We start from the raw sequence: 25,126 nt of genomic DNA, 5'->3' as shown, positions 1-25,126 counted from the left end.
AAAAAAATACCAAAACTCTTTATACTGGCATGTGATTTTCTTACGAAGTAATTTCAAATTATCTTGAATCCTTGATAGCATGCTATTATTCAATGTGCGAACTCAACTACTTGGAATTTCTTGAATATGCAATGTCTTTTAATGCCAAATGTGTCCTGTTTTCTCTGACTGAAATGTTCTTTTTATTCTATATGGCAAATTCATATATACAACTGAAATTATAGTTTAAATACAACATTCTTTTTAGATTTCCCAGTTTATTTCCTTGTCTGTGCCTCCACTGGTGCATTTTACATATTTCTCTATTATAAAACTTACTACAGTACACCATAATTATCTATGCCTACTGCCCAATGTGCTCACTGTTTATGAATTTTTGAGGTCAGAAAAAAATGTTGAGATTTTTATTTGTGGGTCCCCAGTCTTTTGTATATAGACGAATATTTCTGAAATAAATTCTAGTTTGGAAACAAATTTGTCTTCACGTTAAAAATTTTAAGCACATTTTATACTTTATATCTTTCCAACCTTTCAAATGACTTTCCTTACTGAATCAATTTTGGACATAAATAATGACTTTCAGAAATCATTTGATGAGCTTGCTCTTATCGAACTCTTCCATTATTTGGCACCAACTACTAACTCACATTTGAGTTTCTCCAAGTGTAGCTTATTTCAGTAATCTTAACTAATGAATTAGATTGACCATGTAATGATACAATAAAAAACATGGTGACTGGCTGGCTTCACAACTAGGAAAAATATTGATCTTTTTCTGGTCAATTAGATAAGATGTATAGTGATAGGCTTATAATGCCATCTGGATTATTTTTATCAGTACTATCAATACTAAATAAACAAATTACTAATATTTGAAGTCATATCTACTTGTGACTTTTATCACTCCCTACATCTCCCCATCTCTTTCCTATAATATTTCTTCATTTGCAGAAGAAATTTTAAAATATTTAATAACATTACATGTTATGTAGAATGTTGATGATGTCTCACATGGTTCAGTTAACTATTTTTAAGGCTTCAGAATAGTTTGTTCTCTATAACTCACTGACATATACAAGAGTGCTGCTAATTTATACAGGGAAATTCTGTCACCATAGCCTATTTTGTAGTACTTTAAGAGTGCCATATTTATAGTTAATAGTCTCATATATCTGTATCAAATTTTGCTCTTTTAGAAAATGTTTATCAGAAGAAATATATTTCCCTAGGTGACAATAAAATACGGTGTAACCGAACTTCTCAATGAAATTGCTCCTTTTGTAAACATTGTCATCACTGATAGCTTACACTCTTCCCTTGAACTACAGGTAACAGGGAACTTAAATATTACTGTAGGTAAATCTATTCGGGCTTTAATTTAGTATGGTGTACAATACATAAGGAACATTTATCTTTATTTAATATGCATCCTATTCACTGAACATGTAAACATGTTTAAGATTCATTTCTTTACTACTCTGATAATAATGCTGAAGTAATATAATAAGACCTTAGGGTTTGCAAAATATGAGGGATAAATATAATCAGTAATTTAAATATTGTTCATAATTCAGTGCCTTGAGAAATGATCCTGCCTGGAGCAAGTATTTGGTTTGCTTATGTCCATGTTCCTCTTGGGTTAATTAAAAATGTTATTTTATTATATCCATGTTTGAAAATGTGACACTCAGCACAAGTAGTGTATGTAACAGAAAAGAGGTTAGCAAATTGCTGATCTAATATTTCTGCTAATTTTTTCACATGTCTGTACAATGTATCTATCACATGGAAAAAGAGTTGCATAATGAAATCATTAAAACCTTAAAAAATTAAGGAATAAACCATGTGGGATAATTTTCATTAAAAATATCCTCCTTTTCTCTGAGAGGTAGGTTTGAATTATACCAGAAATAGGGCTCACTTTAAACACAATAAGCCAAACATCCCATGTTATAAAATCCATACATTCAACAGAAGAGTAACTATTCACTGTATACATGATCCAATCCTTGAAAAATTCGATCTCACACAGAATGTAGACCTAAGAGATGATGTGCATACATTGCCTTAGGATACGTCTCAGGCACCTAGTGAGAGACATCTGATTGTCTACAAAACACTTCATAATTTACATTCCCTTTAGACAAGCTATGATAAGGGAACTCTAATATGGCATTAAAGATACAAGACTTAGAAACATTATTGAAGAATGATTTTCTGGAGGAAAACAAAAAATTGAACTGACATGGAGGGGAGAAGAGCCAGTGAAGTGAAGAACAAGCAGCAGTCTATTCTCATCCATATCAGGACTAAGTAATAAATTACTCTCTCCTCTCACACACTGTCAGGAGAAAACGATGTTTAGATTAAACCTCGCTAAGGCCTAAAAGGATAATTTGTCAGTATTTTCCAGCTTACTACCAATACAGTATTGATTTGCTGGAGCCCTTCTTTCTATTTTATTTACACTAATTTAATCTGGAACAAGTGAAACCCTACTTGCAAGATATTTCTTTAAGTCCCCCAGGCTCAAAGTATAAGGTACAAGAAAATATGTCTAAATTATTCTTTGTAGTTCTGATGAGCAAAGACCAGTCCCTTCAGTGGAGGCAAATTGTTATCAGAGAAAACCACTTTTCTGTTCAGATTTACCTTGCACTAATTCCTTTTTATAAAATTATGTTTCTAGAGAGAACATGATAAAAAAAAAGTTCTAAATGCCTGCCCAATTTAGCATACTCGTGACTCTAGTTCTAGGCAGCTGCTTGGAATGAGACATAGAACAGAAATTCATCTTGAAAAAAACTATAGAAGCTGACAAAAACAACAGTATATAGTTTGATGTACAAATGACAAAGCGTATGGACATGTAAAACAACAAATTGTCTTTCTAATTTTTACTACCTCTGCACACTATAGAAATTAATAAATAATATCCTACAGATGTAGGAACACAATAGAGCATTCAAAGTGTAAGATAATTTATGTATATATACTTATTGCAAGCAAAAATTCATATTGTGTACTTAATCCTTGGGTTTAATATCGCTTATCTCCTTTTCTTGCCCTTTTTATGGTTTGGTTTTGTTCTGCTTTTATTTGTATTTTGTTTGTTTTTTTAACTTCTTTAGGTATATCAGTGTGAGCACTGTTTTAACTTTAAACAACTATGAGAAGATTGGTAAAAATGTCATGACGTGGCATTGCAATTATGGATACTAATTAGGAAGTATTTTTAACCTTTACAGCTATTTCCTCAGAATTTGACATGGATTGGAATAAGCACAGTCTCACTTTAACACCTCATATTTTATTATCCTAGTTTTACATTAGGTATAACTGTCTTATACAGTCACATTTCTTGACTGCTTTGATCAATTCTTTTTTTTTTCTGGTCAGTCATGGGGCTTGGACTTTGGACTTGGGTGCTGTCCCTGCACTCTTCAGCTCAAGGCTTGAGCAACAGGGCCGCTTCTGGTTTTCTAGTGGTTTATCGGAGATAAGAGTCTCACGGACTTTCCTTCCTGGATTGGCTTTGAACCATGATCCTCAGATCTCAGCCTCCTGAGTAGCTAGGATTACAGATGTGAGCCACCAGCACCTGCTTGCTTTGATCAATTCTAATAGGAATGCTTTTCAATAAAAATCAATCAATGCATTATTTGATAATATAGTGGTATCTCTATAAACAAAAATTCAACAGTTTCTATTAGAATGACAAAGCAATTCAGACAGATGACATAACAATTTAGGAAATACCTTAAATGAATCAACTAATTTACTAGACTTCTTTTGCTAGACTCTTTTTGGTAAACTTATTTTCATAAATCACACAAAAAGATACATACATGTACTGATTTATGGACATTCAATCATTAGTATTTTTAAGTCATAAAGTATCCTGACAATAAAGTTCTCTTACAATGCTCAGTTGACTTCTGATCTAATTATGATTGAAGATGGCTATGTCTACATGCATTGATTTGGTACATCAATCACAACTCTTTCTGAATACATAAATTAGGTTGAATATTTTCTGTAAAGGTCAGTATAATCATCACAATCTAAAATGAAACAAATCCAGGAAACCACAGAAAACTTTTGAATGATTCAACTATTTCCCTGCACTTTTTATTGACATCATTAAGTTGAATAAGGGGGTGTCATTTTGAGGTGTCCTTACATGCATACAATGTAGCTCAATCACCTTCAGCCCTTAATATCACTTATATTATGATCTTTCATTATCGCTCCCCTACTTTTCTTAACTAATGCCAACAAGCTTTATTGTTCTATCTTCATGTATACACATATACATATTTTAACCAGATTCACTCTCCTTCACTCTCTCCATTCTCCTAAACTCCTATTAATACCCACTTCCCTGAACAGGACTTGTTTTGCATTTCTGTCATTCATATTTTAAAAGTGGTCATTGTTCAAAGGTGTTCCACTAAATTATTTTACAATGAGTATAAAGTAAGTTAATCAGATGGACTTCCTCAATTCTTCTCATTTTCCCCACATTTCCTATACACTATCCAAGGACTCTCAATGACCTTGGCTTGTCATCTCCATTCACAGATACAGTCAGTGTATTTCAGTGTCAGTTCACCCTCTCAAATTCTCTGTTCCACCCTTTCCCAATTCCCCTCAAAAATCTCACTTATGTACATGTTCTATTTGACTGTTGTGATAGGGGTTTAAAAACTACTGACTGGAGAAAAATGAGAGATGGGGTAACAATGTACACAAGAAAGGTAATCACTACCTTATTTATGTAACTGTAACCCCTCTGTACATCATCTTCTAAATTTTAAAAATGAATAGAAAAAAAACTACTGACTGAACTTAAATGTTTAAGCAAGTCATTGAGAAGCCAAACTGGTTTACACATATACATTCATTCTTTTTGTTAAATTTTACTGTAAAGATGATATACAGCTTGTTTTTGACATTACAACTTGTACTTCTCATTGTTGCAACAGGTTGTTAGCTCTAGGGCTTGAATTTATGGCCTTGCACTTTTACTCTGCTTTTCTCCTCAAGTCTGTTGCCTTACCATTTGAATCACACCCCCGATTGTCATTTTGCTCATTAACTGGTGATAAAAGTGTCATGGAAGCCCGGCACCACTGGCTCATGCCTGTAATCCTAGCTACTCAGGAGGCTGAGATCTGAGGGTCATGGTTCAAAGCCAACCTGGGTAGGAAAGTCTGTGAGACTCTTATCTCCAATAAACCCAGCAGAAAACCACAAGTGGCACTGTGGCTCAAAAGGTAGAGTACTAGCCTTGAGCTGAATAGCTGAGGGACAGTGCAAAGACCCAGAGTTCAAGCCACACAACCAACAAAAAGAAAGTGTCATGGAACTGTCTACCTGGACTGGTTTAAATCTTGATCCTTAGATCTCAGCCTCTTGTGTAGTAAGTATTACTGGTATGAGTCACTGATGCTCCTTTAATTCAACAGTATTTGTTGCTCAGTGCTGGAAACTATTCTAGAAACTTTCTCACAGTTCAAAAAATATGACACATAAAGTTTGTTTTTCGACATAACGACTTGTACATCTCATTGTTGCAATCGGTCCACCTGTATCCCTATTTAAACAATTTGTTTTTTCCCTTCTCCTCCACAAATTATACCAACATCAAATACAGTGAAAACAAGGGTTATACCGTGGGGGAAGGACATACAAAGCAACAAAGAAATCATCTTATAAATATGTTAGAAACAATCGCATGAAAGAAAAAACATTTGAATACTTATCTTGGGGTTCATTTCACCTAACATCAACATATCTGACCTTTTCTGCTTGGTGGGAGGAAATGGGGGGGAGATGGGAAGGGATAGGAAGAGAAAACAAAAGAGGAAGCAACAATGCTTGATAAAAAAATGTACTCATTATCTTGCCCATGTAATTGTAACTCCTCTGTATGGTATTTTCATGATAATAAAAAAGAGATTAAAAGAAAACAATAAAAAATATGACACTTAAAGATCCAAAGACTCATCAAATGAGTGTGGAAGGGGAAAGAGACAATAATCAATAACCATACTAGATAAGGAAAGTATATGCTAGGTGATACAGGTTAAGAAAATGAGAAAAAGAATAGTAAGGTAAAGATATTGTGCCTTAAGCAGTTTGGATATACATTGCACCACTTCATTGTATGGAGTAGAGTATAAAAGGGAGACATCTGAACAAAGATTTGAAGGGATGTGGGAGTTAAGCATCAAAATCTGGATAAAGAAAGGTCCAAGCAGACATCAGTTAGAATGAAGTCCCTAAGGCAGAACTGAATCTGATGTTATTTTTAAAAGATATTCACAAAGATGTCAGTTTCATTAGAGCAGAATTAACAATAGAAAAAGTACAAGGACATGAGGCCAGAGTGATAATAGCAAGGTAAGGCATAGAGGACATTTTAGGTCACTGTAAATATTCTACTCTGAAAAAAATCAGAAGTTAATTATGATATTTTTGGCAGAGAAGACTTACTTGGAAAAAATATTTTCAGTAGCATGGAGACCTGTCAAAGGCTATAGAATTAATCTATATGATAGATGATAAGGAAGCAGTAGAGGTAATGGAAGAATAAAAAGTTTACTGATAGAGAGGAAGAGAGGTTAGGATGACTCCAAGACTTTTGGCTGCAGACAGTATATGGCAGTACAGACTCCCATCAACTGAAATGGGCAAGTTTTCTGGTGAAGTGAACATTACATAGTGGGAGAAATCATTAGTTTAATTTTGGCCAAGTTGAGTTTAAGATACCTATTAAATATTGAAGTGAAATTATTGAGCAAGTAGTTGAAAAACAATGGTGGAAAGGAGAGAAAAATGAGTAATCAGTATATAAGGTAGTGTTTTTAATCTCAAGGCAATACTCAATTACTGAGTGAATATAAATTGTAAAAACTCAAGGATAAAGAATTCAACCTGGAATATGTCACAAATATGAGAAAGAATCACGAAACAATATATGCAAGTGACCACTGAGGTAAGACAAAAATTAAGAAAGCATGCATGCTGGAAACGGTGTGAGAAAAGAGTAGAAAACTCATTTCTTCAGAGAACTGACTACCCATGAGATTTTTACTTCTCTGTTTTACCTCCAGTTAAGCAATGGCAACCCAACTTTATAAAATGTGTGATACTGAGAAAAGTTTGGATTATTTCACATATTCTTATGGTAAAGCAAATAAGCAATCTCACAGATTTCTTCTATATGCCTCAAAAATAAAAAATCAAAACAAACTATTGTGTCAAATAGAATTTTTCCAAGGAACAATGAAAGTAATGATTAAGCTGTCTTAGAAAAACTACATTTACACTTACAAACATTAACATACATGAAAACTGGGCTAGGTGTGGTGACAAACACCAGTAACATGGTTCCAGGCCAACTGAAACAGAAGTTAATGAGTCTCTACCTAAATCATAAGATGAGGTATGGGCAATGCTATACAGGAGGAAGATACAAGTAAGAACACCTCAGTTAGTAGGAAAACCTGTTTGAAAATCTGAAAACAGAACAGACTTGGAAGTGTGGCTCAAGTACAGTGCTTGCTTAGCAAGCATCAGACCTTGATTCCAAACTCTGTCTCTGTCTGTCTCTCTATATACATGTAGATATGTACATACATATGCATATATAAGTACATATTTCTAGAAGATAGCAGGAAAAAATGTAAACATATAGAATTTTATCAATAAACCTATGCTATTTAAAATCAGCCACTTAGCCTAATAGTCATTTCCTCATGAAAACACAGTTCCACATGCAATGGTAAGGTTGTTAGATGGCAAATATATGTGCTTGCTTTCAAAAGAAAATAGCATGTTATATATTATATGCAATGTTTTAAATTTGCAGCCAAAGGAGGAGGCTGCAATGCTTGGTAAATGTACTCATTATCCTGCCCATGTAATTGTAACCCCTCTGTACAGTATGTTCACAAATAAAATTATATTAAATAAAAAAAATAAAAAAAATAAATTTGCAGCCAACCTTATGGGATACAATTTAGAATCTTAAAGTGGCTTGTTCATTGCCTTATAGTACTTGATCAATAGTACTTGATCTCTAAACATAAATATTTTAAGTAAACACATGGGGGTCTAATTTTCATGAGGAAAATAAAAAATAAGCAGGTTCCTTGAAAGTAATACAAAGATTAGAATATCACCTACTAATATAATCTAGTAGATTTATTTCCCACTTTCTTTTCTTTGTTTTTTGTTTTTGGTTGGTTGTGGGGCTTGAACTCTGGGCTTGGGCACTGTCCTTGTGCTCTTCAGCTCAAGGTTAGTGCTCTACCGCTTGAGCCACAGTGTCACTTCCGGTTTTCTAGTGGTTTATTGGAGATAAGAGTCTCATGGACTTTCCTGCCTGGGCTGGCTTTGAACCATGATCCTCAGATTTCAGCCTCCTGAGTAGATAGGATTACAGGTGTGAACCACTGGTGCCTGGCTTCCCACTCTATTTTCAAATGAACACACACACACCCACAGACACAGACACACACACACACACACACACACACACACGTGCATACACACACACACAAACACAAACAGGTTAAATAAATAAGGAGCTCTAATTAGGGATTACCATAAAATAAACATTTCATAAACATGTTCTTTCTTTGTCACAGAAAGTTTTGTTTCTAAGTTTTATCTTAAAACATTGGAAAGAGCTCTATAACAGTATTGTGTATTGGAAGAAGTGATCCAGAAAATATGTGAGTAGGATTCATTCTTCTGTGACATCATTTCATGCATTTTAAAAAGTATGTTAAATAAAAATAATATATGATACAAAAGTCAAAAGGGAAGAAACCAACAGGAAAAATTTCTTCCTCTACTTTTTTTCACAATACTTACTGAATTTTCCTTCACAAATTCACACTAAAGTTCTTCACTGTTAAGTCTTCCATAAAAATCTACACACATACAAACATGTATGTATATGTTAGCATTAAATTCAAGCATAAACTATAGTATATTGGACACCATCACTTTTGAGTTCCAAAATTCATTTTCTATATCAGAATGAATCTTATAAAGAAATAGAACAGAAAAAATACAATGTGTCATAGTAAGGATAAATATTTTATTATGAAATATTTGGTTTTTACTTATATATACATTGTGAACTGGATTACAATTATATCTACAGATAAATATATAGGTTAATTGAATATGAGCCTCATGGACTTTCCTCTCCAGGCCATCTTGGGTTTCAAACTATCATTCCAGATTCCTAAGTGGCTAGGATTATAGGTGTAAGCCACCAATGCCCCTTGTAAAACAAAATTTTAATATGGGGTTACAGACAAAGCAATTCATTTTCCTATACAATGATTCAAGCTCTGCGGGTTTGTTTTTATTGTTCTTGTTAATGGTGTTTAATGATGCATCATGAAGATTAATAAAGAATTGCCTTATTTTGTTTGTGCTAAATTTATTTTAAATATTGCAGACATCCATAAAAGAACAATAGAAGATAATATTATAATTACATCAGTATCCCACTGCCTAACCTAATAAATAAAAAAGTTATAAATAAATACACACAAAATCTCAATGGAATTGAATCTCTCATGCATAATCCCCAGTTGAGCTATCTAGCTTCTCCTACCAAGCATGTCTCTCTCATTCTTTATAAGGCTGCAGGGTACTCCATTGAACGAATGTACTATAAATTATTCAAGTGGCTTCCTGTTGTTAAACATTTTGATTGGTAGTCCTGATTTTTTCAGGATTTTAAACAATGTTACATAGAACAACTTTATATATATATATATATACTATATATATACATATATATCACTGCATTTTCACTCAGTATCTATAGGATAAATTATACATAGTAAAATTGCTGGGTCAAAAGAGCTATGTTTTTGACAGATATTATTGTTTTCTTTCATATAGATTATTTATAATCTTGTAAATAATATTTTAAAAACAATGCTACTAAATGTTCATTATTGCCAACATTTTATTGTATTTATTTTTGTCACTCATGGGGCTTGAACTCTGGGCCTGGGCACTGTCCCTCAGCTCTTCAGCTCAAGGAGATTGCTCTACCACTTGAGCTACAGTGTCACTTCCGATTTTCTGGTGGTTAACTGGAGATAAGAGTTTCACAGATTTTTCTTCCCAGGCTGGCTTTGAACCGCGATCCTCAGATCTCAGCCTCCTGAGTAGCTAGGATTACAGGCATGCACCACCAGCATCTGGCTTGCCAATATTTTAAATGGTAAGTTATATCACATTATACTAGTGATATAAAATTTCATTTAGGACTGAGGCTATTCTTTAGTGTTCAGAAACCATTCTCATTTTCTCAAATATGGCTTATATCTGTTTTCTTTCTGTTCACATGTTGGATGGAGATGGAGGAGGATATTTCACCTTCTCACTTTAAACTTGATTTACTATTTTAGTTTTTAAACCATCAGTCCATATTACTTCAATAGTAACATACTAGTTAAATTTTACCTAGTGAAAAACTATGACTTACCCTCATAAAAGCTTGAAGTTCAATATAATCAAAATGGTTTAAAATTGTAACAGTATCACAATAACCACAGAAGTGTCTTACTACTCACCCATAAAATAATCCCAATGACTTACACACTTCCTCTGATAGTGTAACATCTCCAAAAGAGCTGTTACAAAAGTCAACTGCACAGTCTCATACATGCCTAATGGTTCCAGCAGAGCCATTAGGATGTCAGTTATATGGCATGGCTCCTGTCAAAGCTATTACCAAGTCATTGCATTGTTTCATACACTTCCTTTGACATTCCAATGGTTCCCGAGGAACTGTTATCACTGCTATGGAAGTGTCCTATATAACTTACATCACCATTGGAAACAAAAAAAGCAGAGGAAAAAAATGTAATACAAACAAACTACTTCCACTATATGTACACGAATGGCCCCATATGGGCAAATATCAGCAGGAAGAACCCCTCGTTTGGGTGTAAATATTCCATTCCATTCAGGAAAACCCAGGTGTTCGTCAAGGCATTCTTTTAACAACTCCAGCTGTTCTCATGATGCAGTTTAGGTTCTGAGAATGGCATGTGAATTGCTATGATGTTATAGTGTGTTTTGGTAGCACAGGAGATATTAGCAGGGTTCTGTAGTTTACAGGACAACAGGGAGCAGTACTAATGGGGTTCTTGACTAACGTGATTGTATCAGATACTCCTTTGACTGTAAAGTTCCTGAAAAGTATATAAGGAACTCAGCTTCCAACAATTATGGAGATCAGCATGGTTTCTCAAGAATTGTAGCCCTAGCTCTATTTTAAAGGGCTACATTAATGGCAATAGGAAATACTACAGCAGGAGTTAACCCTTAGCCAAGTCTGAAGTGTATCAATAAAATTTCCTCTAATGGTCTTTTCTATCTATATTTAGCAGAACAAAGTTGTTTGCTATTAAATGATTATTTAATATGAGACAAGTACAAAGATTTTTTTAATTTAGTTTGAAATGAGTAGAAAATAGGATGGACTTTGCCAAACTAGTAAGTTCTTTAGGACACCAGATGTTTCATAAATTACATTGCATGTCTGTCTTATTATTGGGAATAGGAAGGTTGATCTACAATAGTGATATATAGAGACCACAACTGGCACATATTGGGAATTGATTATAAGAATACAGTATAAAGTGCTATATAATATTTAATATAATATGTAATATTTCTATTTTACAAAGCAGAAAATTGAGGCTTTGAAAGTTTTCTTCTAAATAACTGGGTAGCACAAACAGCAGGTGGATTACAGAACGACACTTACACATATGTGTGTGTACGTGTGTGTGTATACACACACATATTATAGCTGTTTTATATATTCATTAGAAAACAATATGGTTTATTTAGATTTCATTATTTCATTAATATAACAATTTATATTTTTAAATGATTTCATATTTCTTGTGCTCTTAGATCAAGATATGTTTATCTCATTTGACAAACTAAATTACATTAAATTAACTTTTTATCCTCCTAAGTAAGATCTCTTTGGGTTCATATGCTCACTTGACACTGACTGCCCTTCATGAGGAACTGCTTCAAGAATCAAATGAGAGGGCCCTCAGAAAGCAAAACTTGTATTATAATTACACCTGCTGAGACCCAGGGTAGCTATCTAGGTCATACTAGGAAAATGATTCTGTGTTCTTGGAATTTAGCAATTTTTTTTACTAATCCTAAAATACGTGGTCCATCTTAGCTTATTTCATGAATAGAGAAATATAAACTGAGGGACCGAGTAGGGTTTTATTCCTGCCTGTAGACAGAATTTAGAGAAATATCAATCTACAAAGATAAGGCTAAAGGAAATGAGCTTAGAAGCAAAATAAAAAGTCTTATTATTATAGTGTAATACCTATTTGTGGTCTAGTCACACTCTTGTCAATTGAAAAGGTAGAGGGAATAAAGTATAAGGGTTCATATTAAAGTATCATGCAGGTATTGACTGCCCATGTGTCCTAGGGTGAAGCTTACTTGAGTTAATCTGAATGTTTCCTAATGGATAGTCAAACATCAAAAGATGATGACAGTTTTGCCTAGGACAAGTTTCAGGGACTGGAAACTCAATGCTTTGAAGTTCATATAGTCCCTTTGAAAGCCTAGAAGTGCAAATCCCCTTCTGATACTTGCTAGTTTTCCTTTCCCTTTCTTTAGGTATTTCAGTCCAAGTGGTCCAGTTCTGAAGTTGTTTTTTAAAAAAATAATTTTCCAAGAGTTACAATGTGTGAAGAATTTAAATTAAAGTTAAAACAATCAAATAGAATTGACAAAATGAGAAAAACTATATTCTGAAAGGTTTGGCCTATTAACGAAATAAAGGAAAAAAATCCTTTCAGCCATAATTTTGGAAATGTAGGCAGAAAATTAACTCATACAGTATTCCCTGGGATAGATAGGATTGTAAACATCCTTCTAATCACTTTGTAGATTCTTTCTGAGCTGGACAACTTATCCAAATTAATAGTTTCCCTTGTCTTCATTTTTATACTTCATTCCTAGCAGTGAGGTTTAAATCATCCTCAACTGGCCCAAGATATTGTTCCTACTGTCTCATCAATAATTAAAAAAACAGAGTATAGGAACAGAAACAAAACAAATGACATTAACACTAATTGAGGCATAGGGATGGGGTTTTATGCAATCTACAATGCAAGCTACTTTACTTTTCAGACATAGTATGGGTAAAGTTAAGCTAATGAAATAGATACCCTTTTAGACATGCTCTTGTGAAAGATTATCACTGGGAAAAAATTTGCATACAAATACCAGGTTAACTCATTGGAAATATGTGGTTCCAAATTTTAGCTGCTGTTGGAAAAAGCATTTACAGTCTCATCTCAACTCAAGTCTCAACTCAATATGAACCTATGCAAATAGTTAAGGAAGATCTGGTGTAGTTATCATCTATTACGCATTTATGGAATCCACATTGGTGAAATCTTTCCATAGATCTTAAGATCCTGCATTGTATAATACTTGTTGAAAATAGTCATAGATGTTGAAATAACACATATGGAACTCTATGCTGAACACACTTCTTCAAGTTCATATCACAAGCATCACACATGATAACTATTTAGAAAATAATCTATTGTACTTAGTTACCTAGCTTTGAAATTGTTTTTAAATACTTATTTACAAATGGAGATTGATGATCGATCTATTTCAGAGTGACCATGTGAATGAAATAAGGGTCTGAATAATGTACCAGGTATTTTAAAATAATGATCTATTAATAGTGAATATTCATACTGCAATATGACAAGTATTGCAGCAAACTTATTTTTATTTTTAAATACATTTTATTGTAAAGATACCATACAGTTACATGAGTAAAGTAATAAGTACATTTCCTATTGAGCATTCTTACCCCATCCTTTATTTTTCCCCTACCATCCCTTTCCTCTTTACCTCCCCAACCTCTCCCTCCCCTCCCCAAGAAAGAATGACATTGCCCCATTTGTTAGGAAATGGAAAGACTTGGAAAAAATTTTATTAAGTGAAGTAAGCCAAAGAAACATAGGTCCCATGGTTTCCCTTATTTGCAATAACTAGTATATGTCGAGGATAATCTTACCAGACAAGCAGAAAAGGTCAAAAGCAATGTACATATGACCATATAGGATGATGCTAAGCAAAATGAACCCCAAGATAGGGACACAAATCAATATGTGATTTTTTTTGTTTCTTTCGTATGTTCTTCCCCCATGGTGTAACCCCTGTTTTCACTGTATTTGATTCCAGTGCCCCACATCTTGTATATACATTTTTTTTCTAATTTGGGGAGGGGAAGGGAAATAACAAAATGCTAAAAACAAGGATACACGTTGACCCATTATGACAATGACATGTACAAGACATTATGTTGAAAATGAACTTTGCAGTAAACTTTTATGTGCTAACTTCCTCCTAAACTGAATGATAATGGTTGGGCTGTGGAATTTTTTACAAAGCATTTGAGAAGGAACAACCCAGCACAAATCAAACAAAAATCATTTATAAATGCTACTTTCAATAGCCCTCAGCAGAGAGGAAAATCCTAATGAATATAATAAAGGCAAAAGTAAAAGAACACCAATGCCTATTCAATGAAAAATGATGAAGGTTTATGGGAAATAATAAACATTTGTTTTCATTTTAAGGTGTTATTTATAATTGATGACACAAATAAAATGTGATTGTGGAGCAAGCTAGGAACATCTGGGCAAAAAGACCAAAGCCATCTGTTTAGTGGCATTGGAAAGTTCTGACAGTATCAGATTTAGAAGGAGCTAATGTCAAATCCATGCACACAGCAGTCTATGTATAGGAAATTATGAAACCTAATACAATTGGACTGATTTTAATCTCTCTTCTGAAATCAAAGCAATGATCTCTCCTCCCATCCCAAATTATGTTGTGGGTGCACTAACTACTCCTTCACCTCTTCTTTACTACCATTATACACTCAGAAGAAAAACAGCAAGCCAATAACCTTCCATTGGACTAATTTCTGACAATTACATTGAACAAGACTTTGTGTTGCTTATCAAAGGAACAAGGTGATCCTTTATGGGCGAAGCATTATGGGATGATGTAAAAATAATTTGTAGTGAATTATTTGGAAACACTTACCTTGAGTAGACCCAGCTGGAGCCTCCATGTCACAACAAACAGGAGAGAATTTAAAACCTGTAATAGAAAATATTTGACTAATTCATAATTGGCCAAGTCATTGGGAATTCATCAGATATCAATTGTAACCTTTCATCTAGTGATATTTTTAAATCACAGAATTATTGACAGTGAACAAATCTTAATATTCCTCATTTAAAAGCATGCAGTTCAGTACAGGTAAGTATATAGTTCAATATTTTCAGAGTTCAAACGTCCATTCTACCTAATTCTAAAGAACCCTAAAGAAAAATCAGAGCAAAGGTCTGGCAGAAGTAGAATGATATTATCCAGTGAGGAAATATTATTGAATTTTAATGTTTAAATTAGATAAAGTTACTGTAAATTCATGTCAGAAGTGGGGAGAGTACAAGATACCCTGGAAATACAATCATTTACCACCCTATTTCTTAGTTTTTTTTTTTTTTTATTGATAGGTGGAGTCCAGTAAATCATGGTGACCAGTCCAAATTCTCCTAATTCCATCCTAAACTTCTTTTGCTTAGGTGAATATGCATATCTAGATACACATACTCATACATATACATAAATATATTCCCTTTTTATCTCCACACTTGGTCTCCTATACTCTTGGCTAAGTCAGTAATACATATATAAATGAAAATAATATTAAAAATAAATCTCTCCAGATACTTGATATTATAATTGTTATAGCATAAGATTTAGGAGATGATATATTAGGTAGGGACAGGAACTCATTCCTGATTGTATCCTTTTGGCCAATATCATCTTTGCACATAAGGAAACAGAAGAGGATAAAATAGATGAAAGCTGCCAGTACAGGGTGGGTTTTTACCTCTGTGTCAACCTGAGAAAATGCAAATTAGCCAATATTCTATTTTTCTTTTTATTATTATCTTTAAGTAATAAACTAACTGATGTTTACAGACTAAGCTTTGTGGTCTTCATGATGAGGACTATGTAACCAAACAGAATGATAGAAAGATGAGATTGATATGTTTACTAATATTATTCTTTTATAAGGGAAAAGCAGTTAAAATAAAAGTCTCCCCAAAAATTAATAGAACAAACCTTTCCTTTTCTAAAAATTGTAATAATATATAATAATAATATAATGCCACTGCAATTAGTATTTGTTTTCTGGAAAATGGCGATGTTAATTCATCTTCTGTTTTTCAATGCATTTCAGTCCGACCTGGTTAATTTGAATCAGTCTGTATATTCAACAGTTTAATCTAGATTAAAACAGAAAGTTCATAAAGTATGCATGCTTTGTTATTGTTCATTTCACTGTTAATAAAGGTAGAATATTTGAAATGAGTACTTTCTATAATAAAACCCTTGATATTACACAAAAAGTAAAGATTAAAATAAGAGATGAGTACTGATTAAGAATGTACAATACTATTGAATACATAATATTGTTTCTCTTGGAGGTCGCTATTAATAAAGCCTATTTTGTCTATCATGCTAAATAAATGTGTTGATCTACATCTTGTCCATATGACTTGCTACCTTGCATTTCTATTCTCTATATTAAATGAAAGATAGACAATGTTTTCTATTGTACATTGCAAGCTACTTGAAAGCAACAAAATGAACATTTCAAAAAGCAGTCACTCACGGTTAGAAGCTATAGATCACACTTATATTCCTAGCCATTCAGAAGGGATAAAAATGGCCTAAGCCTAGCTAAGGCAAAGAGTACAAGATAGTGTTGTGAAAAGTAAGTAAGTAGGGGTAAGGGCATGGCTCAGGTGGTAGAGTACCTGCCTATCAACCACACGACTCTAGCTTCAAATACTAGTGCTGCCAAAAATGAATGATAGGCACATATAGGAAAGGAGAACAAGACAAAGTGGTAACAACCATTGTTTCTCCTTTTTACTTAAGCAAAAGGGTAATTTTGAGGGGGGGTCCAGTCGTGGGGCCTGAACTCTGGGCCTGGGCGCTGTCCCTCAGCTCTTCAGCTCAAGGCTAGCACTACCACCACTTGAGCCATAGCACCACTTCTGGCTTTTTTTTTTCTGCTTATGTGGTGCTGAGGAATCAAACCCAGGGCCTCAGGCATGCAAGGCAGGCGCTCTACCACTGAGCCACCTTCCCAGCCCCCCCCAAAGGGTAATTTTTATTACCATTTTCCCCCTCAGACTTCCGTTCATGGTCAGTGTCAGTCAAGGACAATGCAGAGTTGGCACGGCTGGAGAGACAAGAACTATGTTCTGATTTCATTCCTCTTATCCACATTCTCAGTGCATGGTCAGGGGAGGCAGCACCTTCTGTCTCTGTGTCCACATCAGATCCCATCTCTAGTTGGTAGCCATGGCGAGAAACATTGTGCATGTCTGTTTGGTAGCCAGAGCACAGAGTATGAGGTGTTTCACAGAATTCCATCTCTGAGAAGAAAGAAAATTTAAAAAACAAAAGGAGAGATGTATGAAAAAATTATCCTATAGAATCCCACCTTTTGCCCTCATATTTCCCCTCCCCCATTGATATTAATTTTTGTGTTTTTTTGTTTTTGCAAAGTTAGAATTCTGGCATTTTATTTATAGTAGCTAGGACTCTGTGCTTATTTTGCACTTCTGTAGCTTAAAATTATGCTCCTCTTGATTCTTACATGGTTCTGGGAAGAATATGCCTAAAATAACTTTATAGCTACAATTTTTGCTTGCACAAAATATAATGAAATAAGTGAGTTCAGAAAATATAAAGTGTAGAAAGCTATCCTTTTAAAGTCATTTTTCATCTAGAAAAAATATACATGAACCTTACAACATACCTGTGTTTAAATGATCAAATTCACTTGCTTTTTTAAAAAAATATTTTATTTATGTAAGACTTAAAAATAAATAGATCAGTATGAAAACCCTGAGAAGGAAAACACACAAATTCAGATATACATATTTAAATATTTGTTCTGAAACCTGTTATTTTAAATTGTAAAGTTACACATATACAATATGAGTTCCCATTGTATCCAAGGCCTGCTATATGCTAATTAGGTTAATTCAATCCATACATGAATATAACATAAATGAGGGTTACAAACATGATCAAATCTTCTAATAGTTGGCAGAAATAAGGCTCATAGTAGAAATTTCATTTCTCCTTAGCCAACATCAGATAACAACTTACCCCTTTCTTTAAAACACCCATTTGGGCATCATTTCTGCTAGATACCAATGATGTCCCATCAGTTTACTGCTTGAATATCAGACATTTAGTCTTATAGTGAATTTAAATTCAATTATGGCAAGGTGTCAAGAAGGGGAAAAGATGCTTCAACAATCCTTAATAAGTTAATGGAAAATGACCACATGCCAAGACATATCATCTGAAATGTCCATGTAATACTTAGATAAGGTAATCCTGGGATGTAGTACACTATATGGGATTTTCTCAAATTGTCATCAGAGACAGGGTATGTCATTTGGCCAGGAAGAAGCTTAGCTGAGTGCATCTAATCCTTAGCACATATCAATAAAATGCAAACTCTAACCTAAATTTAATTCTTTGAATGCAGAAAATGCTGAATCTTAGACTATATACTAGGGAAAATACAGACTATGAATCTACCTGTTATAACTACTACTGTAATATAAATATCTGGATAGGGGTTTTACAAATTAAATTAACACATATTTAATAGACATTATGTGCCTGCCTACCACTATGCTTTGTACAACAGTTATTGTTGTCAAATAAATATACTGTAATATATTAGAGAATTACAATGAATAGGGACTTTTTCAGAATTATTTGTCACCGTATGTTAGGTGTGATTTCTTAAGTAAATTCCAAAGGAATGATGTTTAAAAGTCAGACATGGTTTCTACTTATTAAACATAAAACCTTATCAAATATGCCACTGTACCATAAGGATAAAAGGAAAAATCCATTTGCACAATATGAATTTTAGGATTTTAGAATTCTGGGATCAGTTAATATTCATCCTTCCTAATTTCACAATGTTTCATTATCCAATACTTTTGTGCAGTTGTTGCTATAGCAACCTACTAATGAACCTGTCAGCTCTGAGCTGTAAGAAAGGATTATTATATAGGTTTTCTACACAAAACTTCTTTTATTCCTCTGTATAACTGGTTCTCAAACTTCTCTGCCTCAAGATCACCTAGAAGGCTTGTTAAAACATGATAGTTGTATGCCGTCCCCACCTCCATTCCTATCCGTATTTCTAATTTCTGTTGCAGCTTGCAAGAGTTTTCATTTTGAATGCGTTTCAAGGCCAGTCCTATGCTGCAGATCCAGAGACTCACACTTTGAAAAATATGGCCCTAGATGTTTCTCTGAAGTCCTTGGAAGCCATGAAAGTGGGCTCACTGTGAGTACAACCTCATCATGGCATTATTACACAGATTTTCCCATCCAGCTCTAAATTCTGTTTGCAGACATAACAAAGAAAGTATTTCTTCTGAACTTCTGTGATGTATCTACATTTATGTCCCATGGATTTGGGACACTAATTAGTTAAATTACTTTCAAGAGCACAGACTTTGATTGAGTTTTACTCAGATGATAGCATATGAGATGTGGATTTTTTGGATTTTTGAGTCATGGCTTTTCTTGAAAAAGGATAAGCAAATAAAAAGTAAATATATGACCATTTGTTATTCTAGATTAATAAAACACTAGATAAGGTTTCCTAAAAAGGCATTGACAAATATTAACATATTTCTTTTGGTTGAAGAAATTTTCCCAACCAAAATGAAATCTGATCACATAATAGCATAGAATATGTATAAGATAAAGAATTTATTTTCTATTGGAAATGTACCTTAAGAAACAAAAATTAAATAAAAATTCGAATTAAGAAGCCATATAAATTTATATGTCCTTATGTCCTTATATAACCAGAAAAGACATAATCCCAATTACTTTTTAGTTGTTCTTTTTTTAAGTAGTAAAGGAAAACCAAGAGAAAAAAAGAGAAAGAAAGAAAAGGAAAGAAAGTATTTTCTTTATTATAGTAGATAATTCAGTGAACATTTTTATTTCTCTTTTTTTTGTCAGTTGTAGGGCTTGAACTCTGGACCTGGGCACTGTCTCTCAGCTCTTCAGCTCAAGGCAAGTGATCTACCACTTGAGCCACAGCACTACTTCCAGTTTTCTGGTGATTAATTGGAGATAGAAGTCTCAAAGACTTTTCTTCCAGGGCTGGCTGGCTTTGAACCGTGATCCTCAGATCTCAGCCTCCTGAGTACCTACGATTACAGGCATGAGCCACTGGCTCCTAGTTTCTCTTTCTTGATATCAATGTTACTATCGTAAAATATTTCCTTAAATATACAAAAGTCCTCATGATGCTTAACAATGTACCTTAAGTTCTTATTTTTCATCCTTGGATGTATTTTGTTAACTAAAATACTGCATAATAGAGAAGATGAAGTTCAACTAGGTTTATTATAGATCTAGTCTTACCAAAAAGCTATCCACAAGGGAAAAATAAGCACAAACTTACAATATGTGAGGTTTAAATAGATAGACTGTTCAATGAGAAACTACATTTCAAGAATAAACAGGTGTGGGGCCGAGAAGGTGGCTCAGTGGTAAAGTGCTTGCCTTGCATGCATGAGGCCCTGGGTTCGATTCCTCAGCACCACATAAGCAAAAAGAAAAAAAGCCAGAAGTGGCGCTGTGGCTCAAGTGGTAGAGCGCTAGCCTTGAGCTGAAGAGCTAAGGGACAGTGCCCAGGCCCAGAGATCAGGCCCCACGACCAGACCCCCCCAAAAAAAATGAATAAACGGGTATAGATATCATGTTTGCAGTCTCACATGTATATAACTTTTATTCTAAGGAATCTGTTTAGCCATATCTCAAGAGCCTAAGACTGAGAATATTAATATAGAGTTGAAGTTGAAATTTTGAAATGTCCAAACATTTTGAACAGACACTTCACAACTAAAGATGAAGAAACATCAATACACAAATGAAAAGATGCTGACATGACTTAGTTACCGGAAGATACAAATAAAGAAATCTGGAACAGCTACACTTGTAGCTTGCACACTTGTGGTAAAAAAAGTAAAATGGTACAATTATATTGAAAAATAGTTTAGCAGTTTCCGAAAGTGTTTAAGGTATACTTACCAGGAGAGTTTTTGTTTTTTTTTTTTAATCGGTCATGGGGCTTGAACTCAGGGTCTGGGCACTGTCCCTGAGCTGTTCAGCTCAAGGCAAGTGCTATACCACTTGAGCCACAGCACCACTTCTGGTTTAGTGGTGGTTAATTGGAGATAAGAGTCTCACAGACTTTCCTGCCCGGGCTGGCTTTAAACCTTGATCCTCAGATCTCAGCCTCCTGAGTAGCTATGATTACAGGCATGAGCCACGGGTGCCTGGCTAGGAGAGTAATTTTAACCAGAAAGAAACAAGTTTGTACAAGGTTGTGTATAGGAGCTTTATTCATAACATTTAAATAGTAGCTATGACCCAAGTGTACATAAATAGATGAATAGGTGCATGGAGTAATCAACTGTGTTATAGTCACAAAATGAAATATTAGATTTTCCTGAGAAAGAATGAATTGTTAATGCACAATAATATAGAAAAACTTCAAAATAATTATGCCGCTTGACAGAAAATAGGCAAATGATTATATATTACATGCTTCCATTTATAGAAAACTAGAAATTGGAAACTATCATGAGAGGGGTTCCTGAGACAGAGGCTGAAAGGGAAGTTGAATAACAATAGGGAATGGGGAAATTTTGGCATGAACTAAAGGACTTCTAGATATATACATGCCCAAACTTGCCATATTGTGTACTTTAAGTAGGTATTGTTTACTGTACTTAAATTATACTTCTATATGTTTTTCTAGTTGTTTGTGTTAAAATCCCAAGGTGGTTCTTTTTTTAAAAAAGAAGATTTTATTAGTTTTTTGTTTTTTGTCAGTCATGAGCCTGGGCCCTGTCCCTGTGCTCTGCAGCTCAAGGCGAGCGCTCTACCACATGAGCCACAGCGCCACTTCCGGTTTTGTAGTGGTTTATTAAAGGTAAGAATCTCACAGACTTTTCTTTCCTGAGCTAGCTTTGAACCACTCTCCTCAGATCTCAGCCTCCTTAATGGCTAGGATTACAGGTGTGAGCCACTGGCACCCGGCTTTTGATTATTTTTTTTAGTGTCACTAATTAGTTGTACAAAGGGATTTCAATTCAACATATCACTTTATGAGTACAATGTATTGTGATCAGTGTCAACTCTTTCATGGTCCTCCTCTGCTGAGGTGATTTTGAGTTAGCACATTTTTTTCAGGTGAAGAGTTTCAGAGCTGGAAGAAGGTTTTGCTTTTTCCCTCACCCCAGTTGAAGAAAGTATATGCAACAGGAACAAAACAGAAGTAATAATGTTATCTTGTTTATATTTAGGCCAAGAGTAATCAAGAGTAACTGATACATGACTTTTCAGTGATGCTTTAGGGAGTACATTCATCAGGAGGCCATTAGCAATTGGAAGTCAAATTTAGGTGGGACTTCAGAATTAAACTGATCAGTATTGAATTTTCAGCAGCTAAGGAAGTATACTGTGGAGAGGGATTGTGAGATAAACTTGCATGGTTCTGGCAATAAGATCATTTTATACTTGCCTGTATTAATACCAGATTTCAAATGCTATGAAGTACTTAATAAAATGAAGTACTTGCATTTTCCCTTAGAATCTAGTGTTAATCTTCAGGTGTTCAGCATGGAAAGCCATTATCAAAACTTGAAAGGGAAAGTAATGCTAGTTATCTATATCAACATTTTTAAGAAATGCCATCTCTGGGGTGCTGATAAGCTGAAGATTTTATTTTTCTTAAAGTCTACCCATCTACTATTCTAAAAAGAGAGCTTTAAGGTATCATACACTAGATAAATAATTGGAAGTGAAGAAACAAGATAAATCTTAGTTGTGACCTGAGAAATTGGGAATATAGCTTTGAAAGGGACTATATCCAAAATTGGCAATGTGGATAAAATTATCAGTTTCAGTTACTATGACTCATAATAACCTTTGTGGATTATATAGAGAATTATTATTAATTATCCAAGTGTTTTTGAATAAGTTACTTGAGAGGGTACTCAGTTTCTTCACTTGCAAAATGCATAGACTCTCCTTGGAATAAATCTCCAAATAACTGATTTGTTCTAAAATTCTCTAACTATAACCTAAGCCTATATGATCAAATGTATGGCCAATATTCAAGAGGAAAAGAGTGTTTTTGAGAAGGAAGGTGTATTCATACTTCTATTCTCACATGCATTTTTTGTGCCAGTCCTGGGGCTTGAACTTAGGGTCTGGATGTTGTCCCTGAACTTTTTTGTCAAAGGATAGTACTCTACCAATTGAGCCACAGCACCACTTCCAGCTTTCTTCTGGTTAATTGGAGATAAGTATCATGGACTTTCTTGCTCTCAGTGGCTTTGAACCATGATCATCAGATTGCAGCCTCCTAAATAGCTAGATTTTAGGTGTGAGCAATGGGCACCTAGCTCTCACATGCATTTTTAAATAAGAACTTGTGTCACGATGATCAATCTTGTTAAAGTATAGATACAGCCTAGATAACTATTATGAATTGTTAGACTATTAGTAGATAAATAGCATATTTTAAATGTAAAGTACAAAAAAGGCAACTGAGCAAGTGGTTACTCATCAAAAATAAAATTATAGGTAAAAAGCATGGCTTATTGAAAGTATTACTCTATGACAACATGAATAAAATGACATAAAATGAGAAATATTGTTGACAAAGTATTAATTCATATGGGCTTTGGAGGAAATTCAATATATTATTATAGTCTTCAGTAAGAAACACAAAGAAAAAAAGAAATGAACAATGCCTGGATAGGAAACAAATAGCTTTCACTATTAGATACTATTTTGTATTTCTCAGTTTGGGGGCTTTGAAAAGAAAATGATATCAAATTGTCAAACAAATCAGTTCATGCAAGTTTATTTAAACACAGCTTCACTGAACACCCATTCAGTTTCAAGTCAAGGAAACAAAAAATAATCTTCCCTGATTTTTCTTATTCTTAAGGGATTAATCCAACTTAATTTCCTATTCTATTCATAAGAAACCTTTATCAATATATACAGTGCTGAACTAGAGAATAAGCAGACTGTGTTAACCAGACATGCTAGGTCCTTTGGGAAGTTTCACAGAAAAGTCTTCTTAAAGGTTCTAGAGATAACAAAGTATTAAAGGCACATCACCTAAATCTGAACTGTATTTTTTTGCTGAGGGCACATGAGAGATAGAGTATTCCCAATGTAAAGGGCTGTGGCTCTTCAAGGACTTAAATAACTAAGCTTCCTGAAACCTGATCCTTTCCTCACAGTTTTAAATTCAGCCATTAACTCAGCACGCAGAACCTACCAATTATACCTTATTTAATTTTCAAGATTTCTCCATCTGTCATTACAAAAACAGAGCAACCAATCTGAGCAGTGTTAAAAGCCGGAAGTATAAACACTCATGCTTTGTAGCAAGCCAATAATGATGCATTGGAAATAATCCAGAACATAGTTAAAAGACCATGTTAATGTCAAGGAGAATGTTTTTGGAAGTACAGTGAATTGCTCATCTGTAAAACAGCCCAATTCAGAGAAGGACAAAGACTTGTAGCACAAAGTCAAAAGGAAGGGAGATGAGATAGGAACCTGGAGGAAATAAAAACAAGCTCCAATCATACTTAGAGATTAAAACATCCTTCAGTAATCTAAGGAGAGGAAGAAAATTTAATGTGGGACTAAGTTACTGCTCACTATTTCCTTGAACTAATTCTTATCTTAAAGGCTGGCTCCATTAAGACTATATTCATGTCCTAGTGTTATTTATTTTAGTCATTCAGTGTGTTTACTGTAGATTTACAGACACATTCTAGTTACCACAAATGAGGGAAACCATGAAACCTATGTTTCT

The 25,126-nt window shown here is 34.1% G+C and overlaps 1 protein-coding gene across 2 annotated transcripts in view; it reads right to left on the bottom strand.

The window, feature by feature from the left end:
- Positions 1-25,126, bottom strand: part of Tenm1 (teneurin transmembrane protein 1) — a 621,649-nt gene that overhangs the window by 493,532 nt on the left and 102,991 nt on the right. For both annotated transcript variants that reach the window (XM_013018086.1, XM_013018087.1), the window contains 2 exons: positions 17,331-17,591; positions 15,175-15,231 (listed from right to left, as the gene is read on the bottom strand). In XM_013018086.1, the coding sequence (XP_012873540.1) occupies positions 15,175-15,231; positions 17,331-17,591 (318 nt within the window). The remainder of the gene's footprint in view (positions 1-15,174; positions 15,232-17,330; positions 17,592-25,126) is intronic.

Source organism: Dipodomys ordii, unplaced genomic scaffold (assembly GCF_000151885.1).
Source record: "Dipodomys ordii isolate 6190 unplaced genomic scaffold, Dord_2.0 Scaffold38, whole genome shotgun sequence".
Taxonomy (NCBI): domain Eukaryota; kingdom Metazoa; phylum Chordata; class Mammalia; order Rodentia; family Heteromyidae; genus Dipodomys; species Dipodomys ordii.
This window is presented reverse-complemented; position numbering and strand designations above follow the sequence as displayed.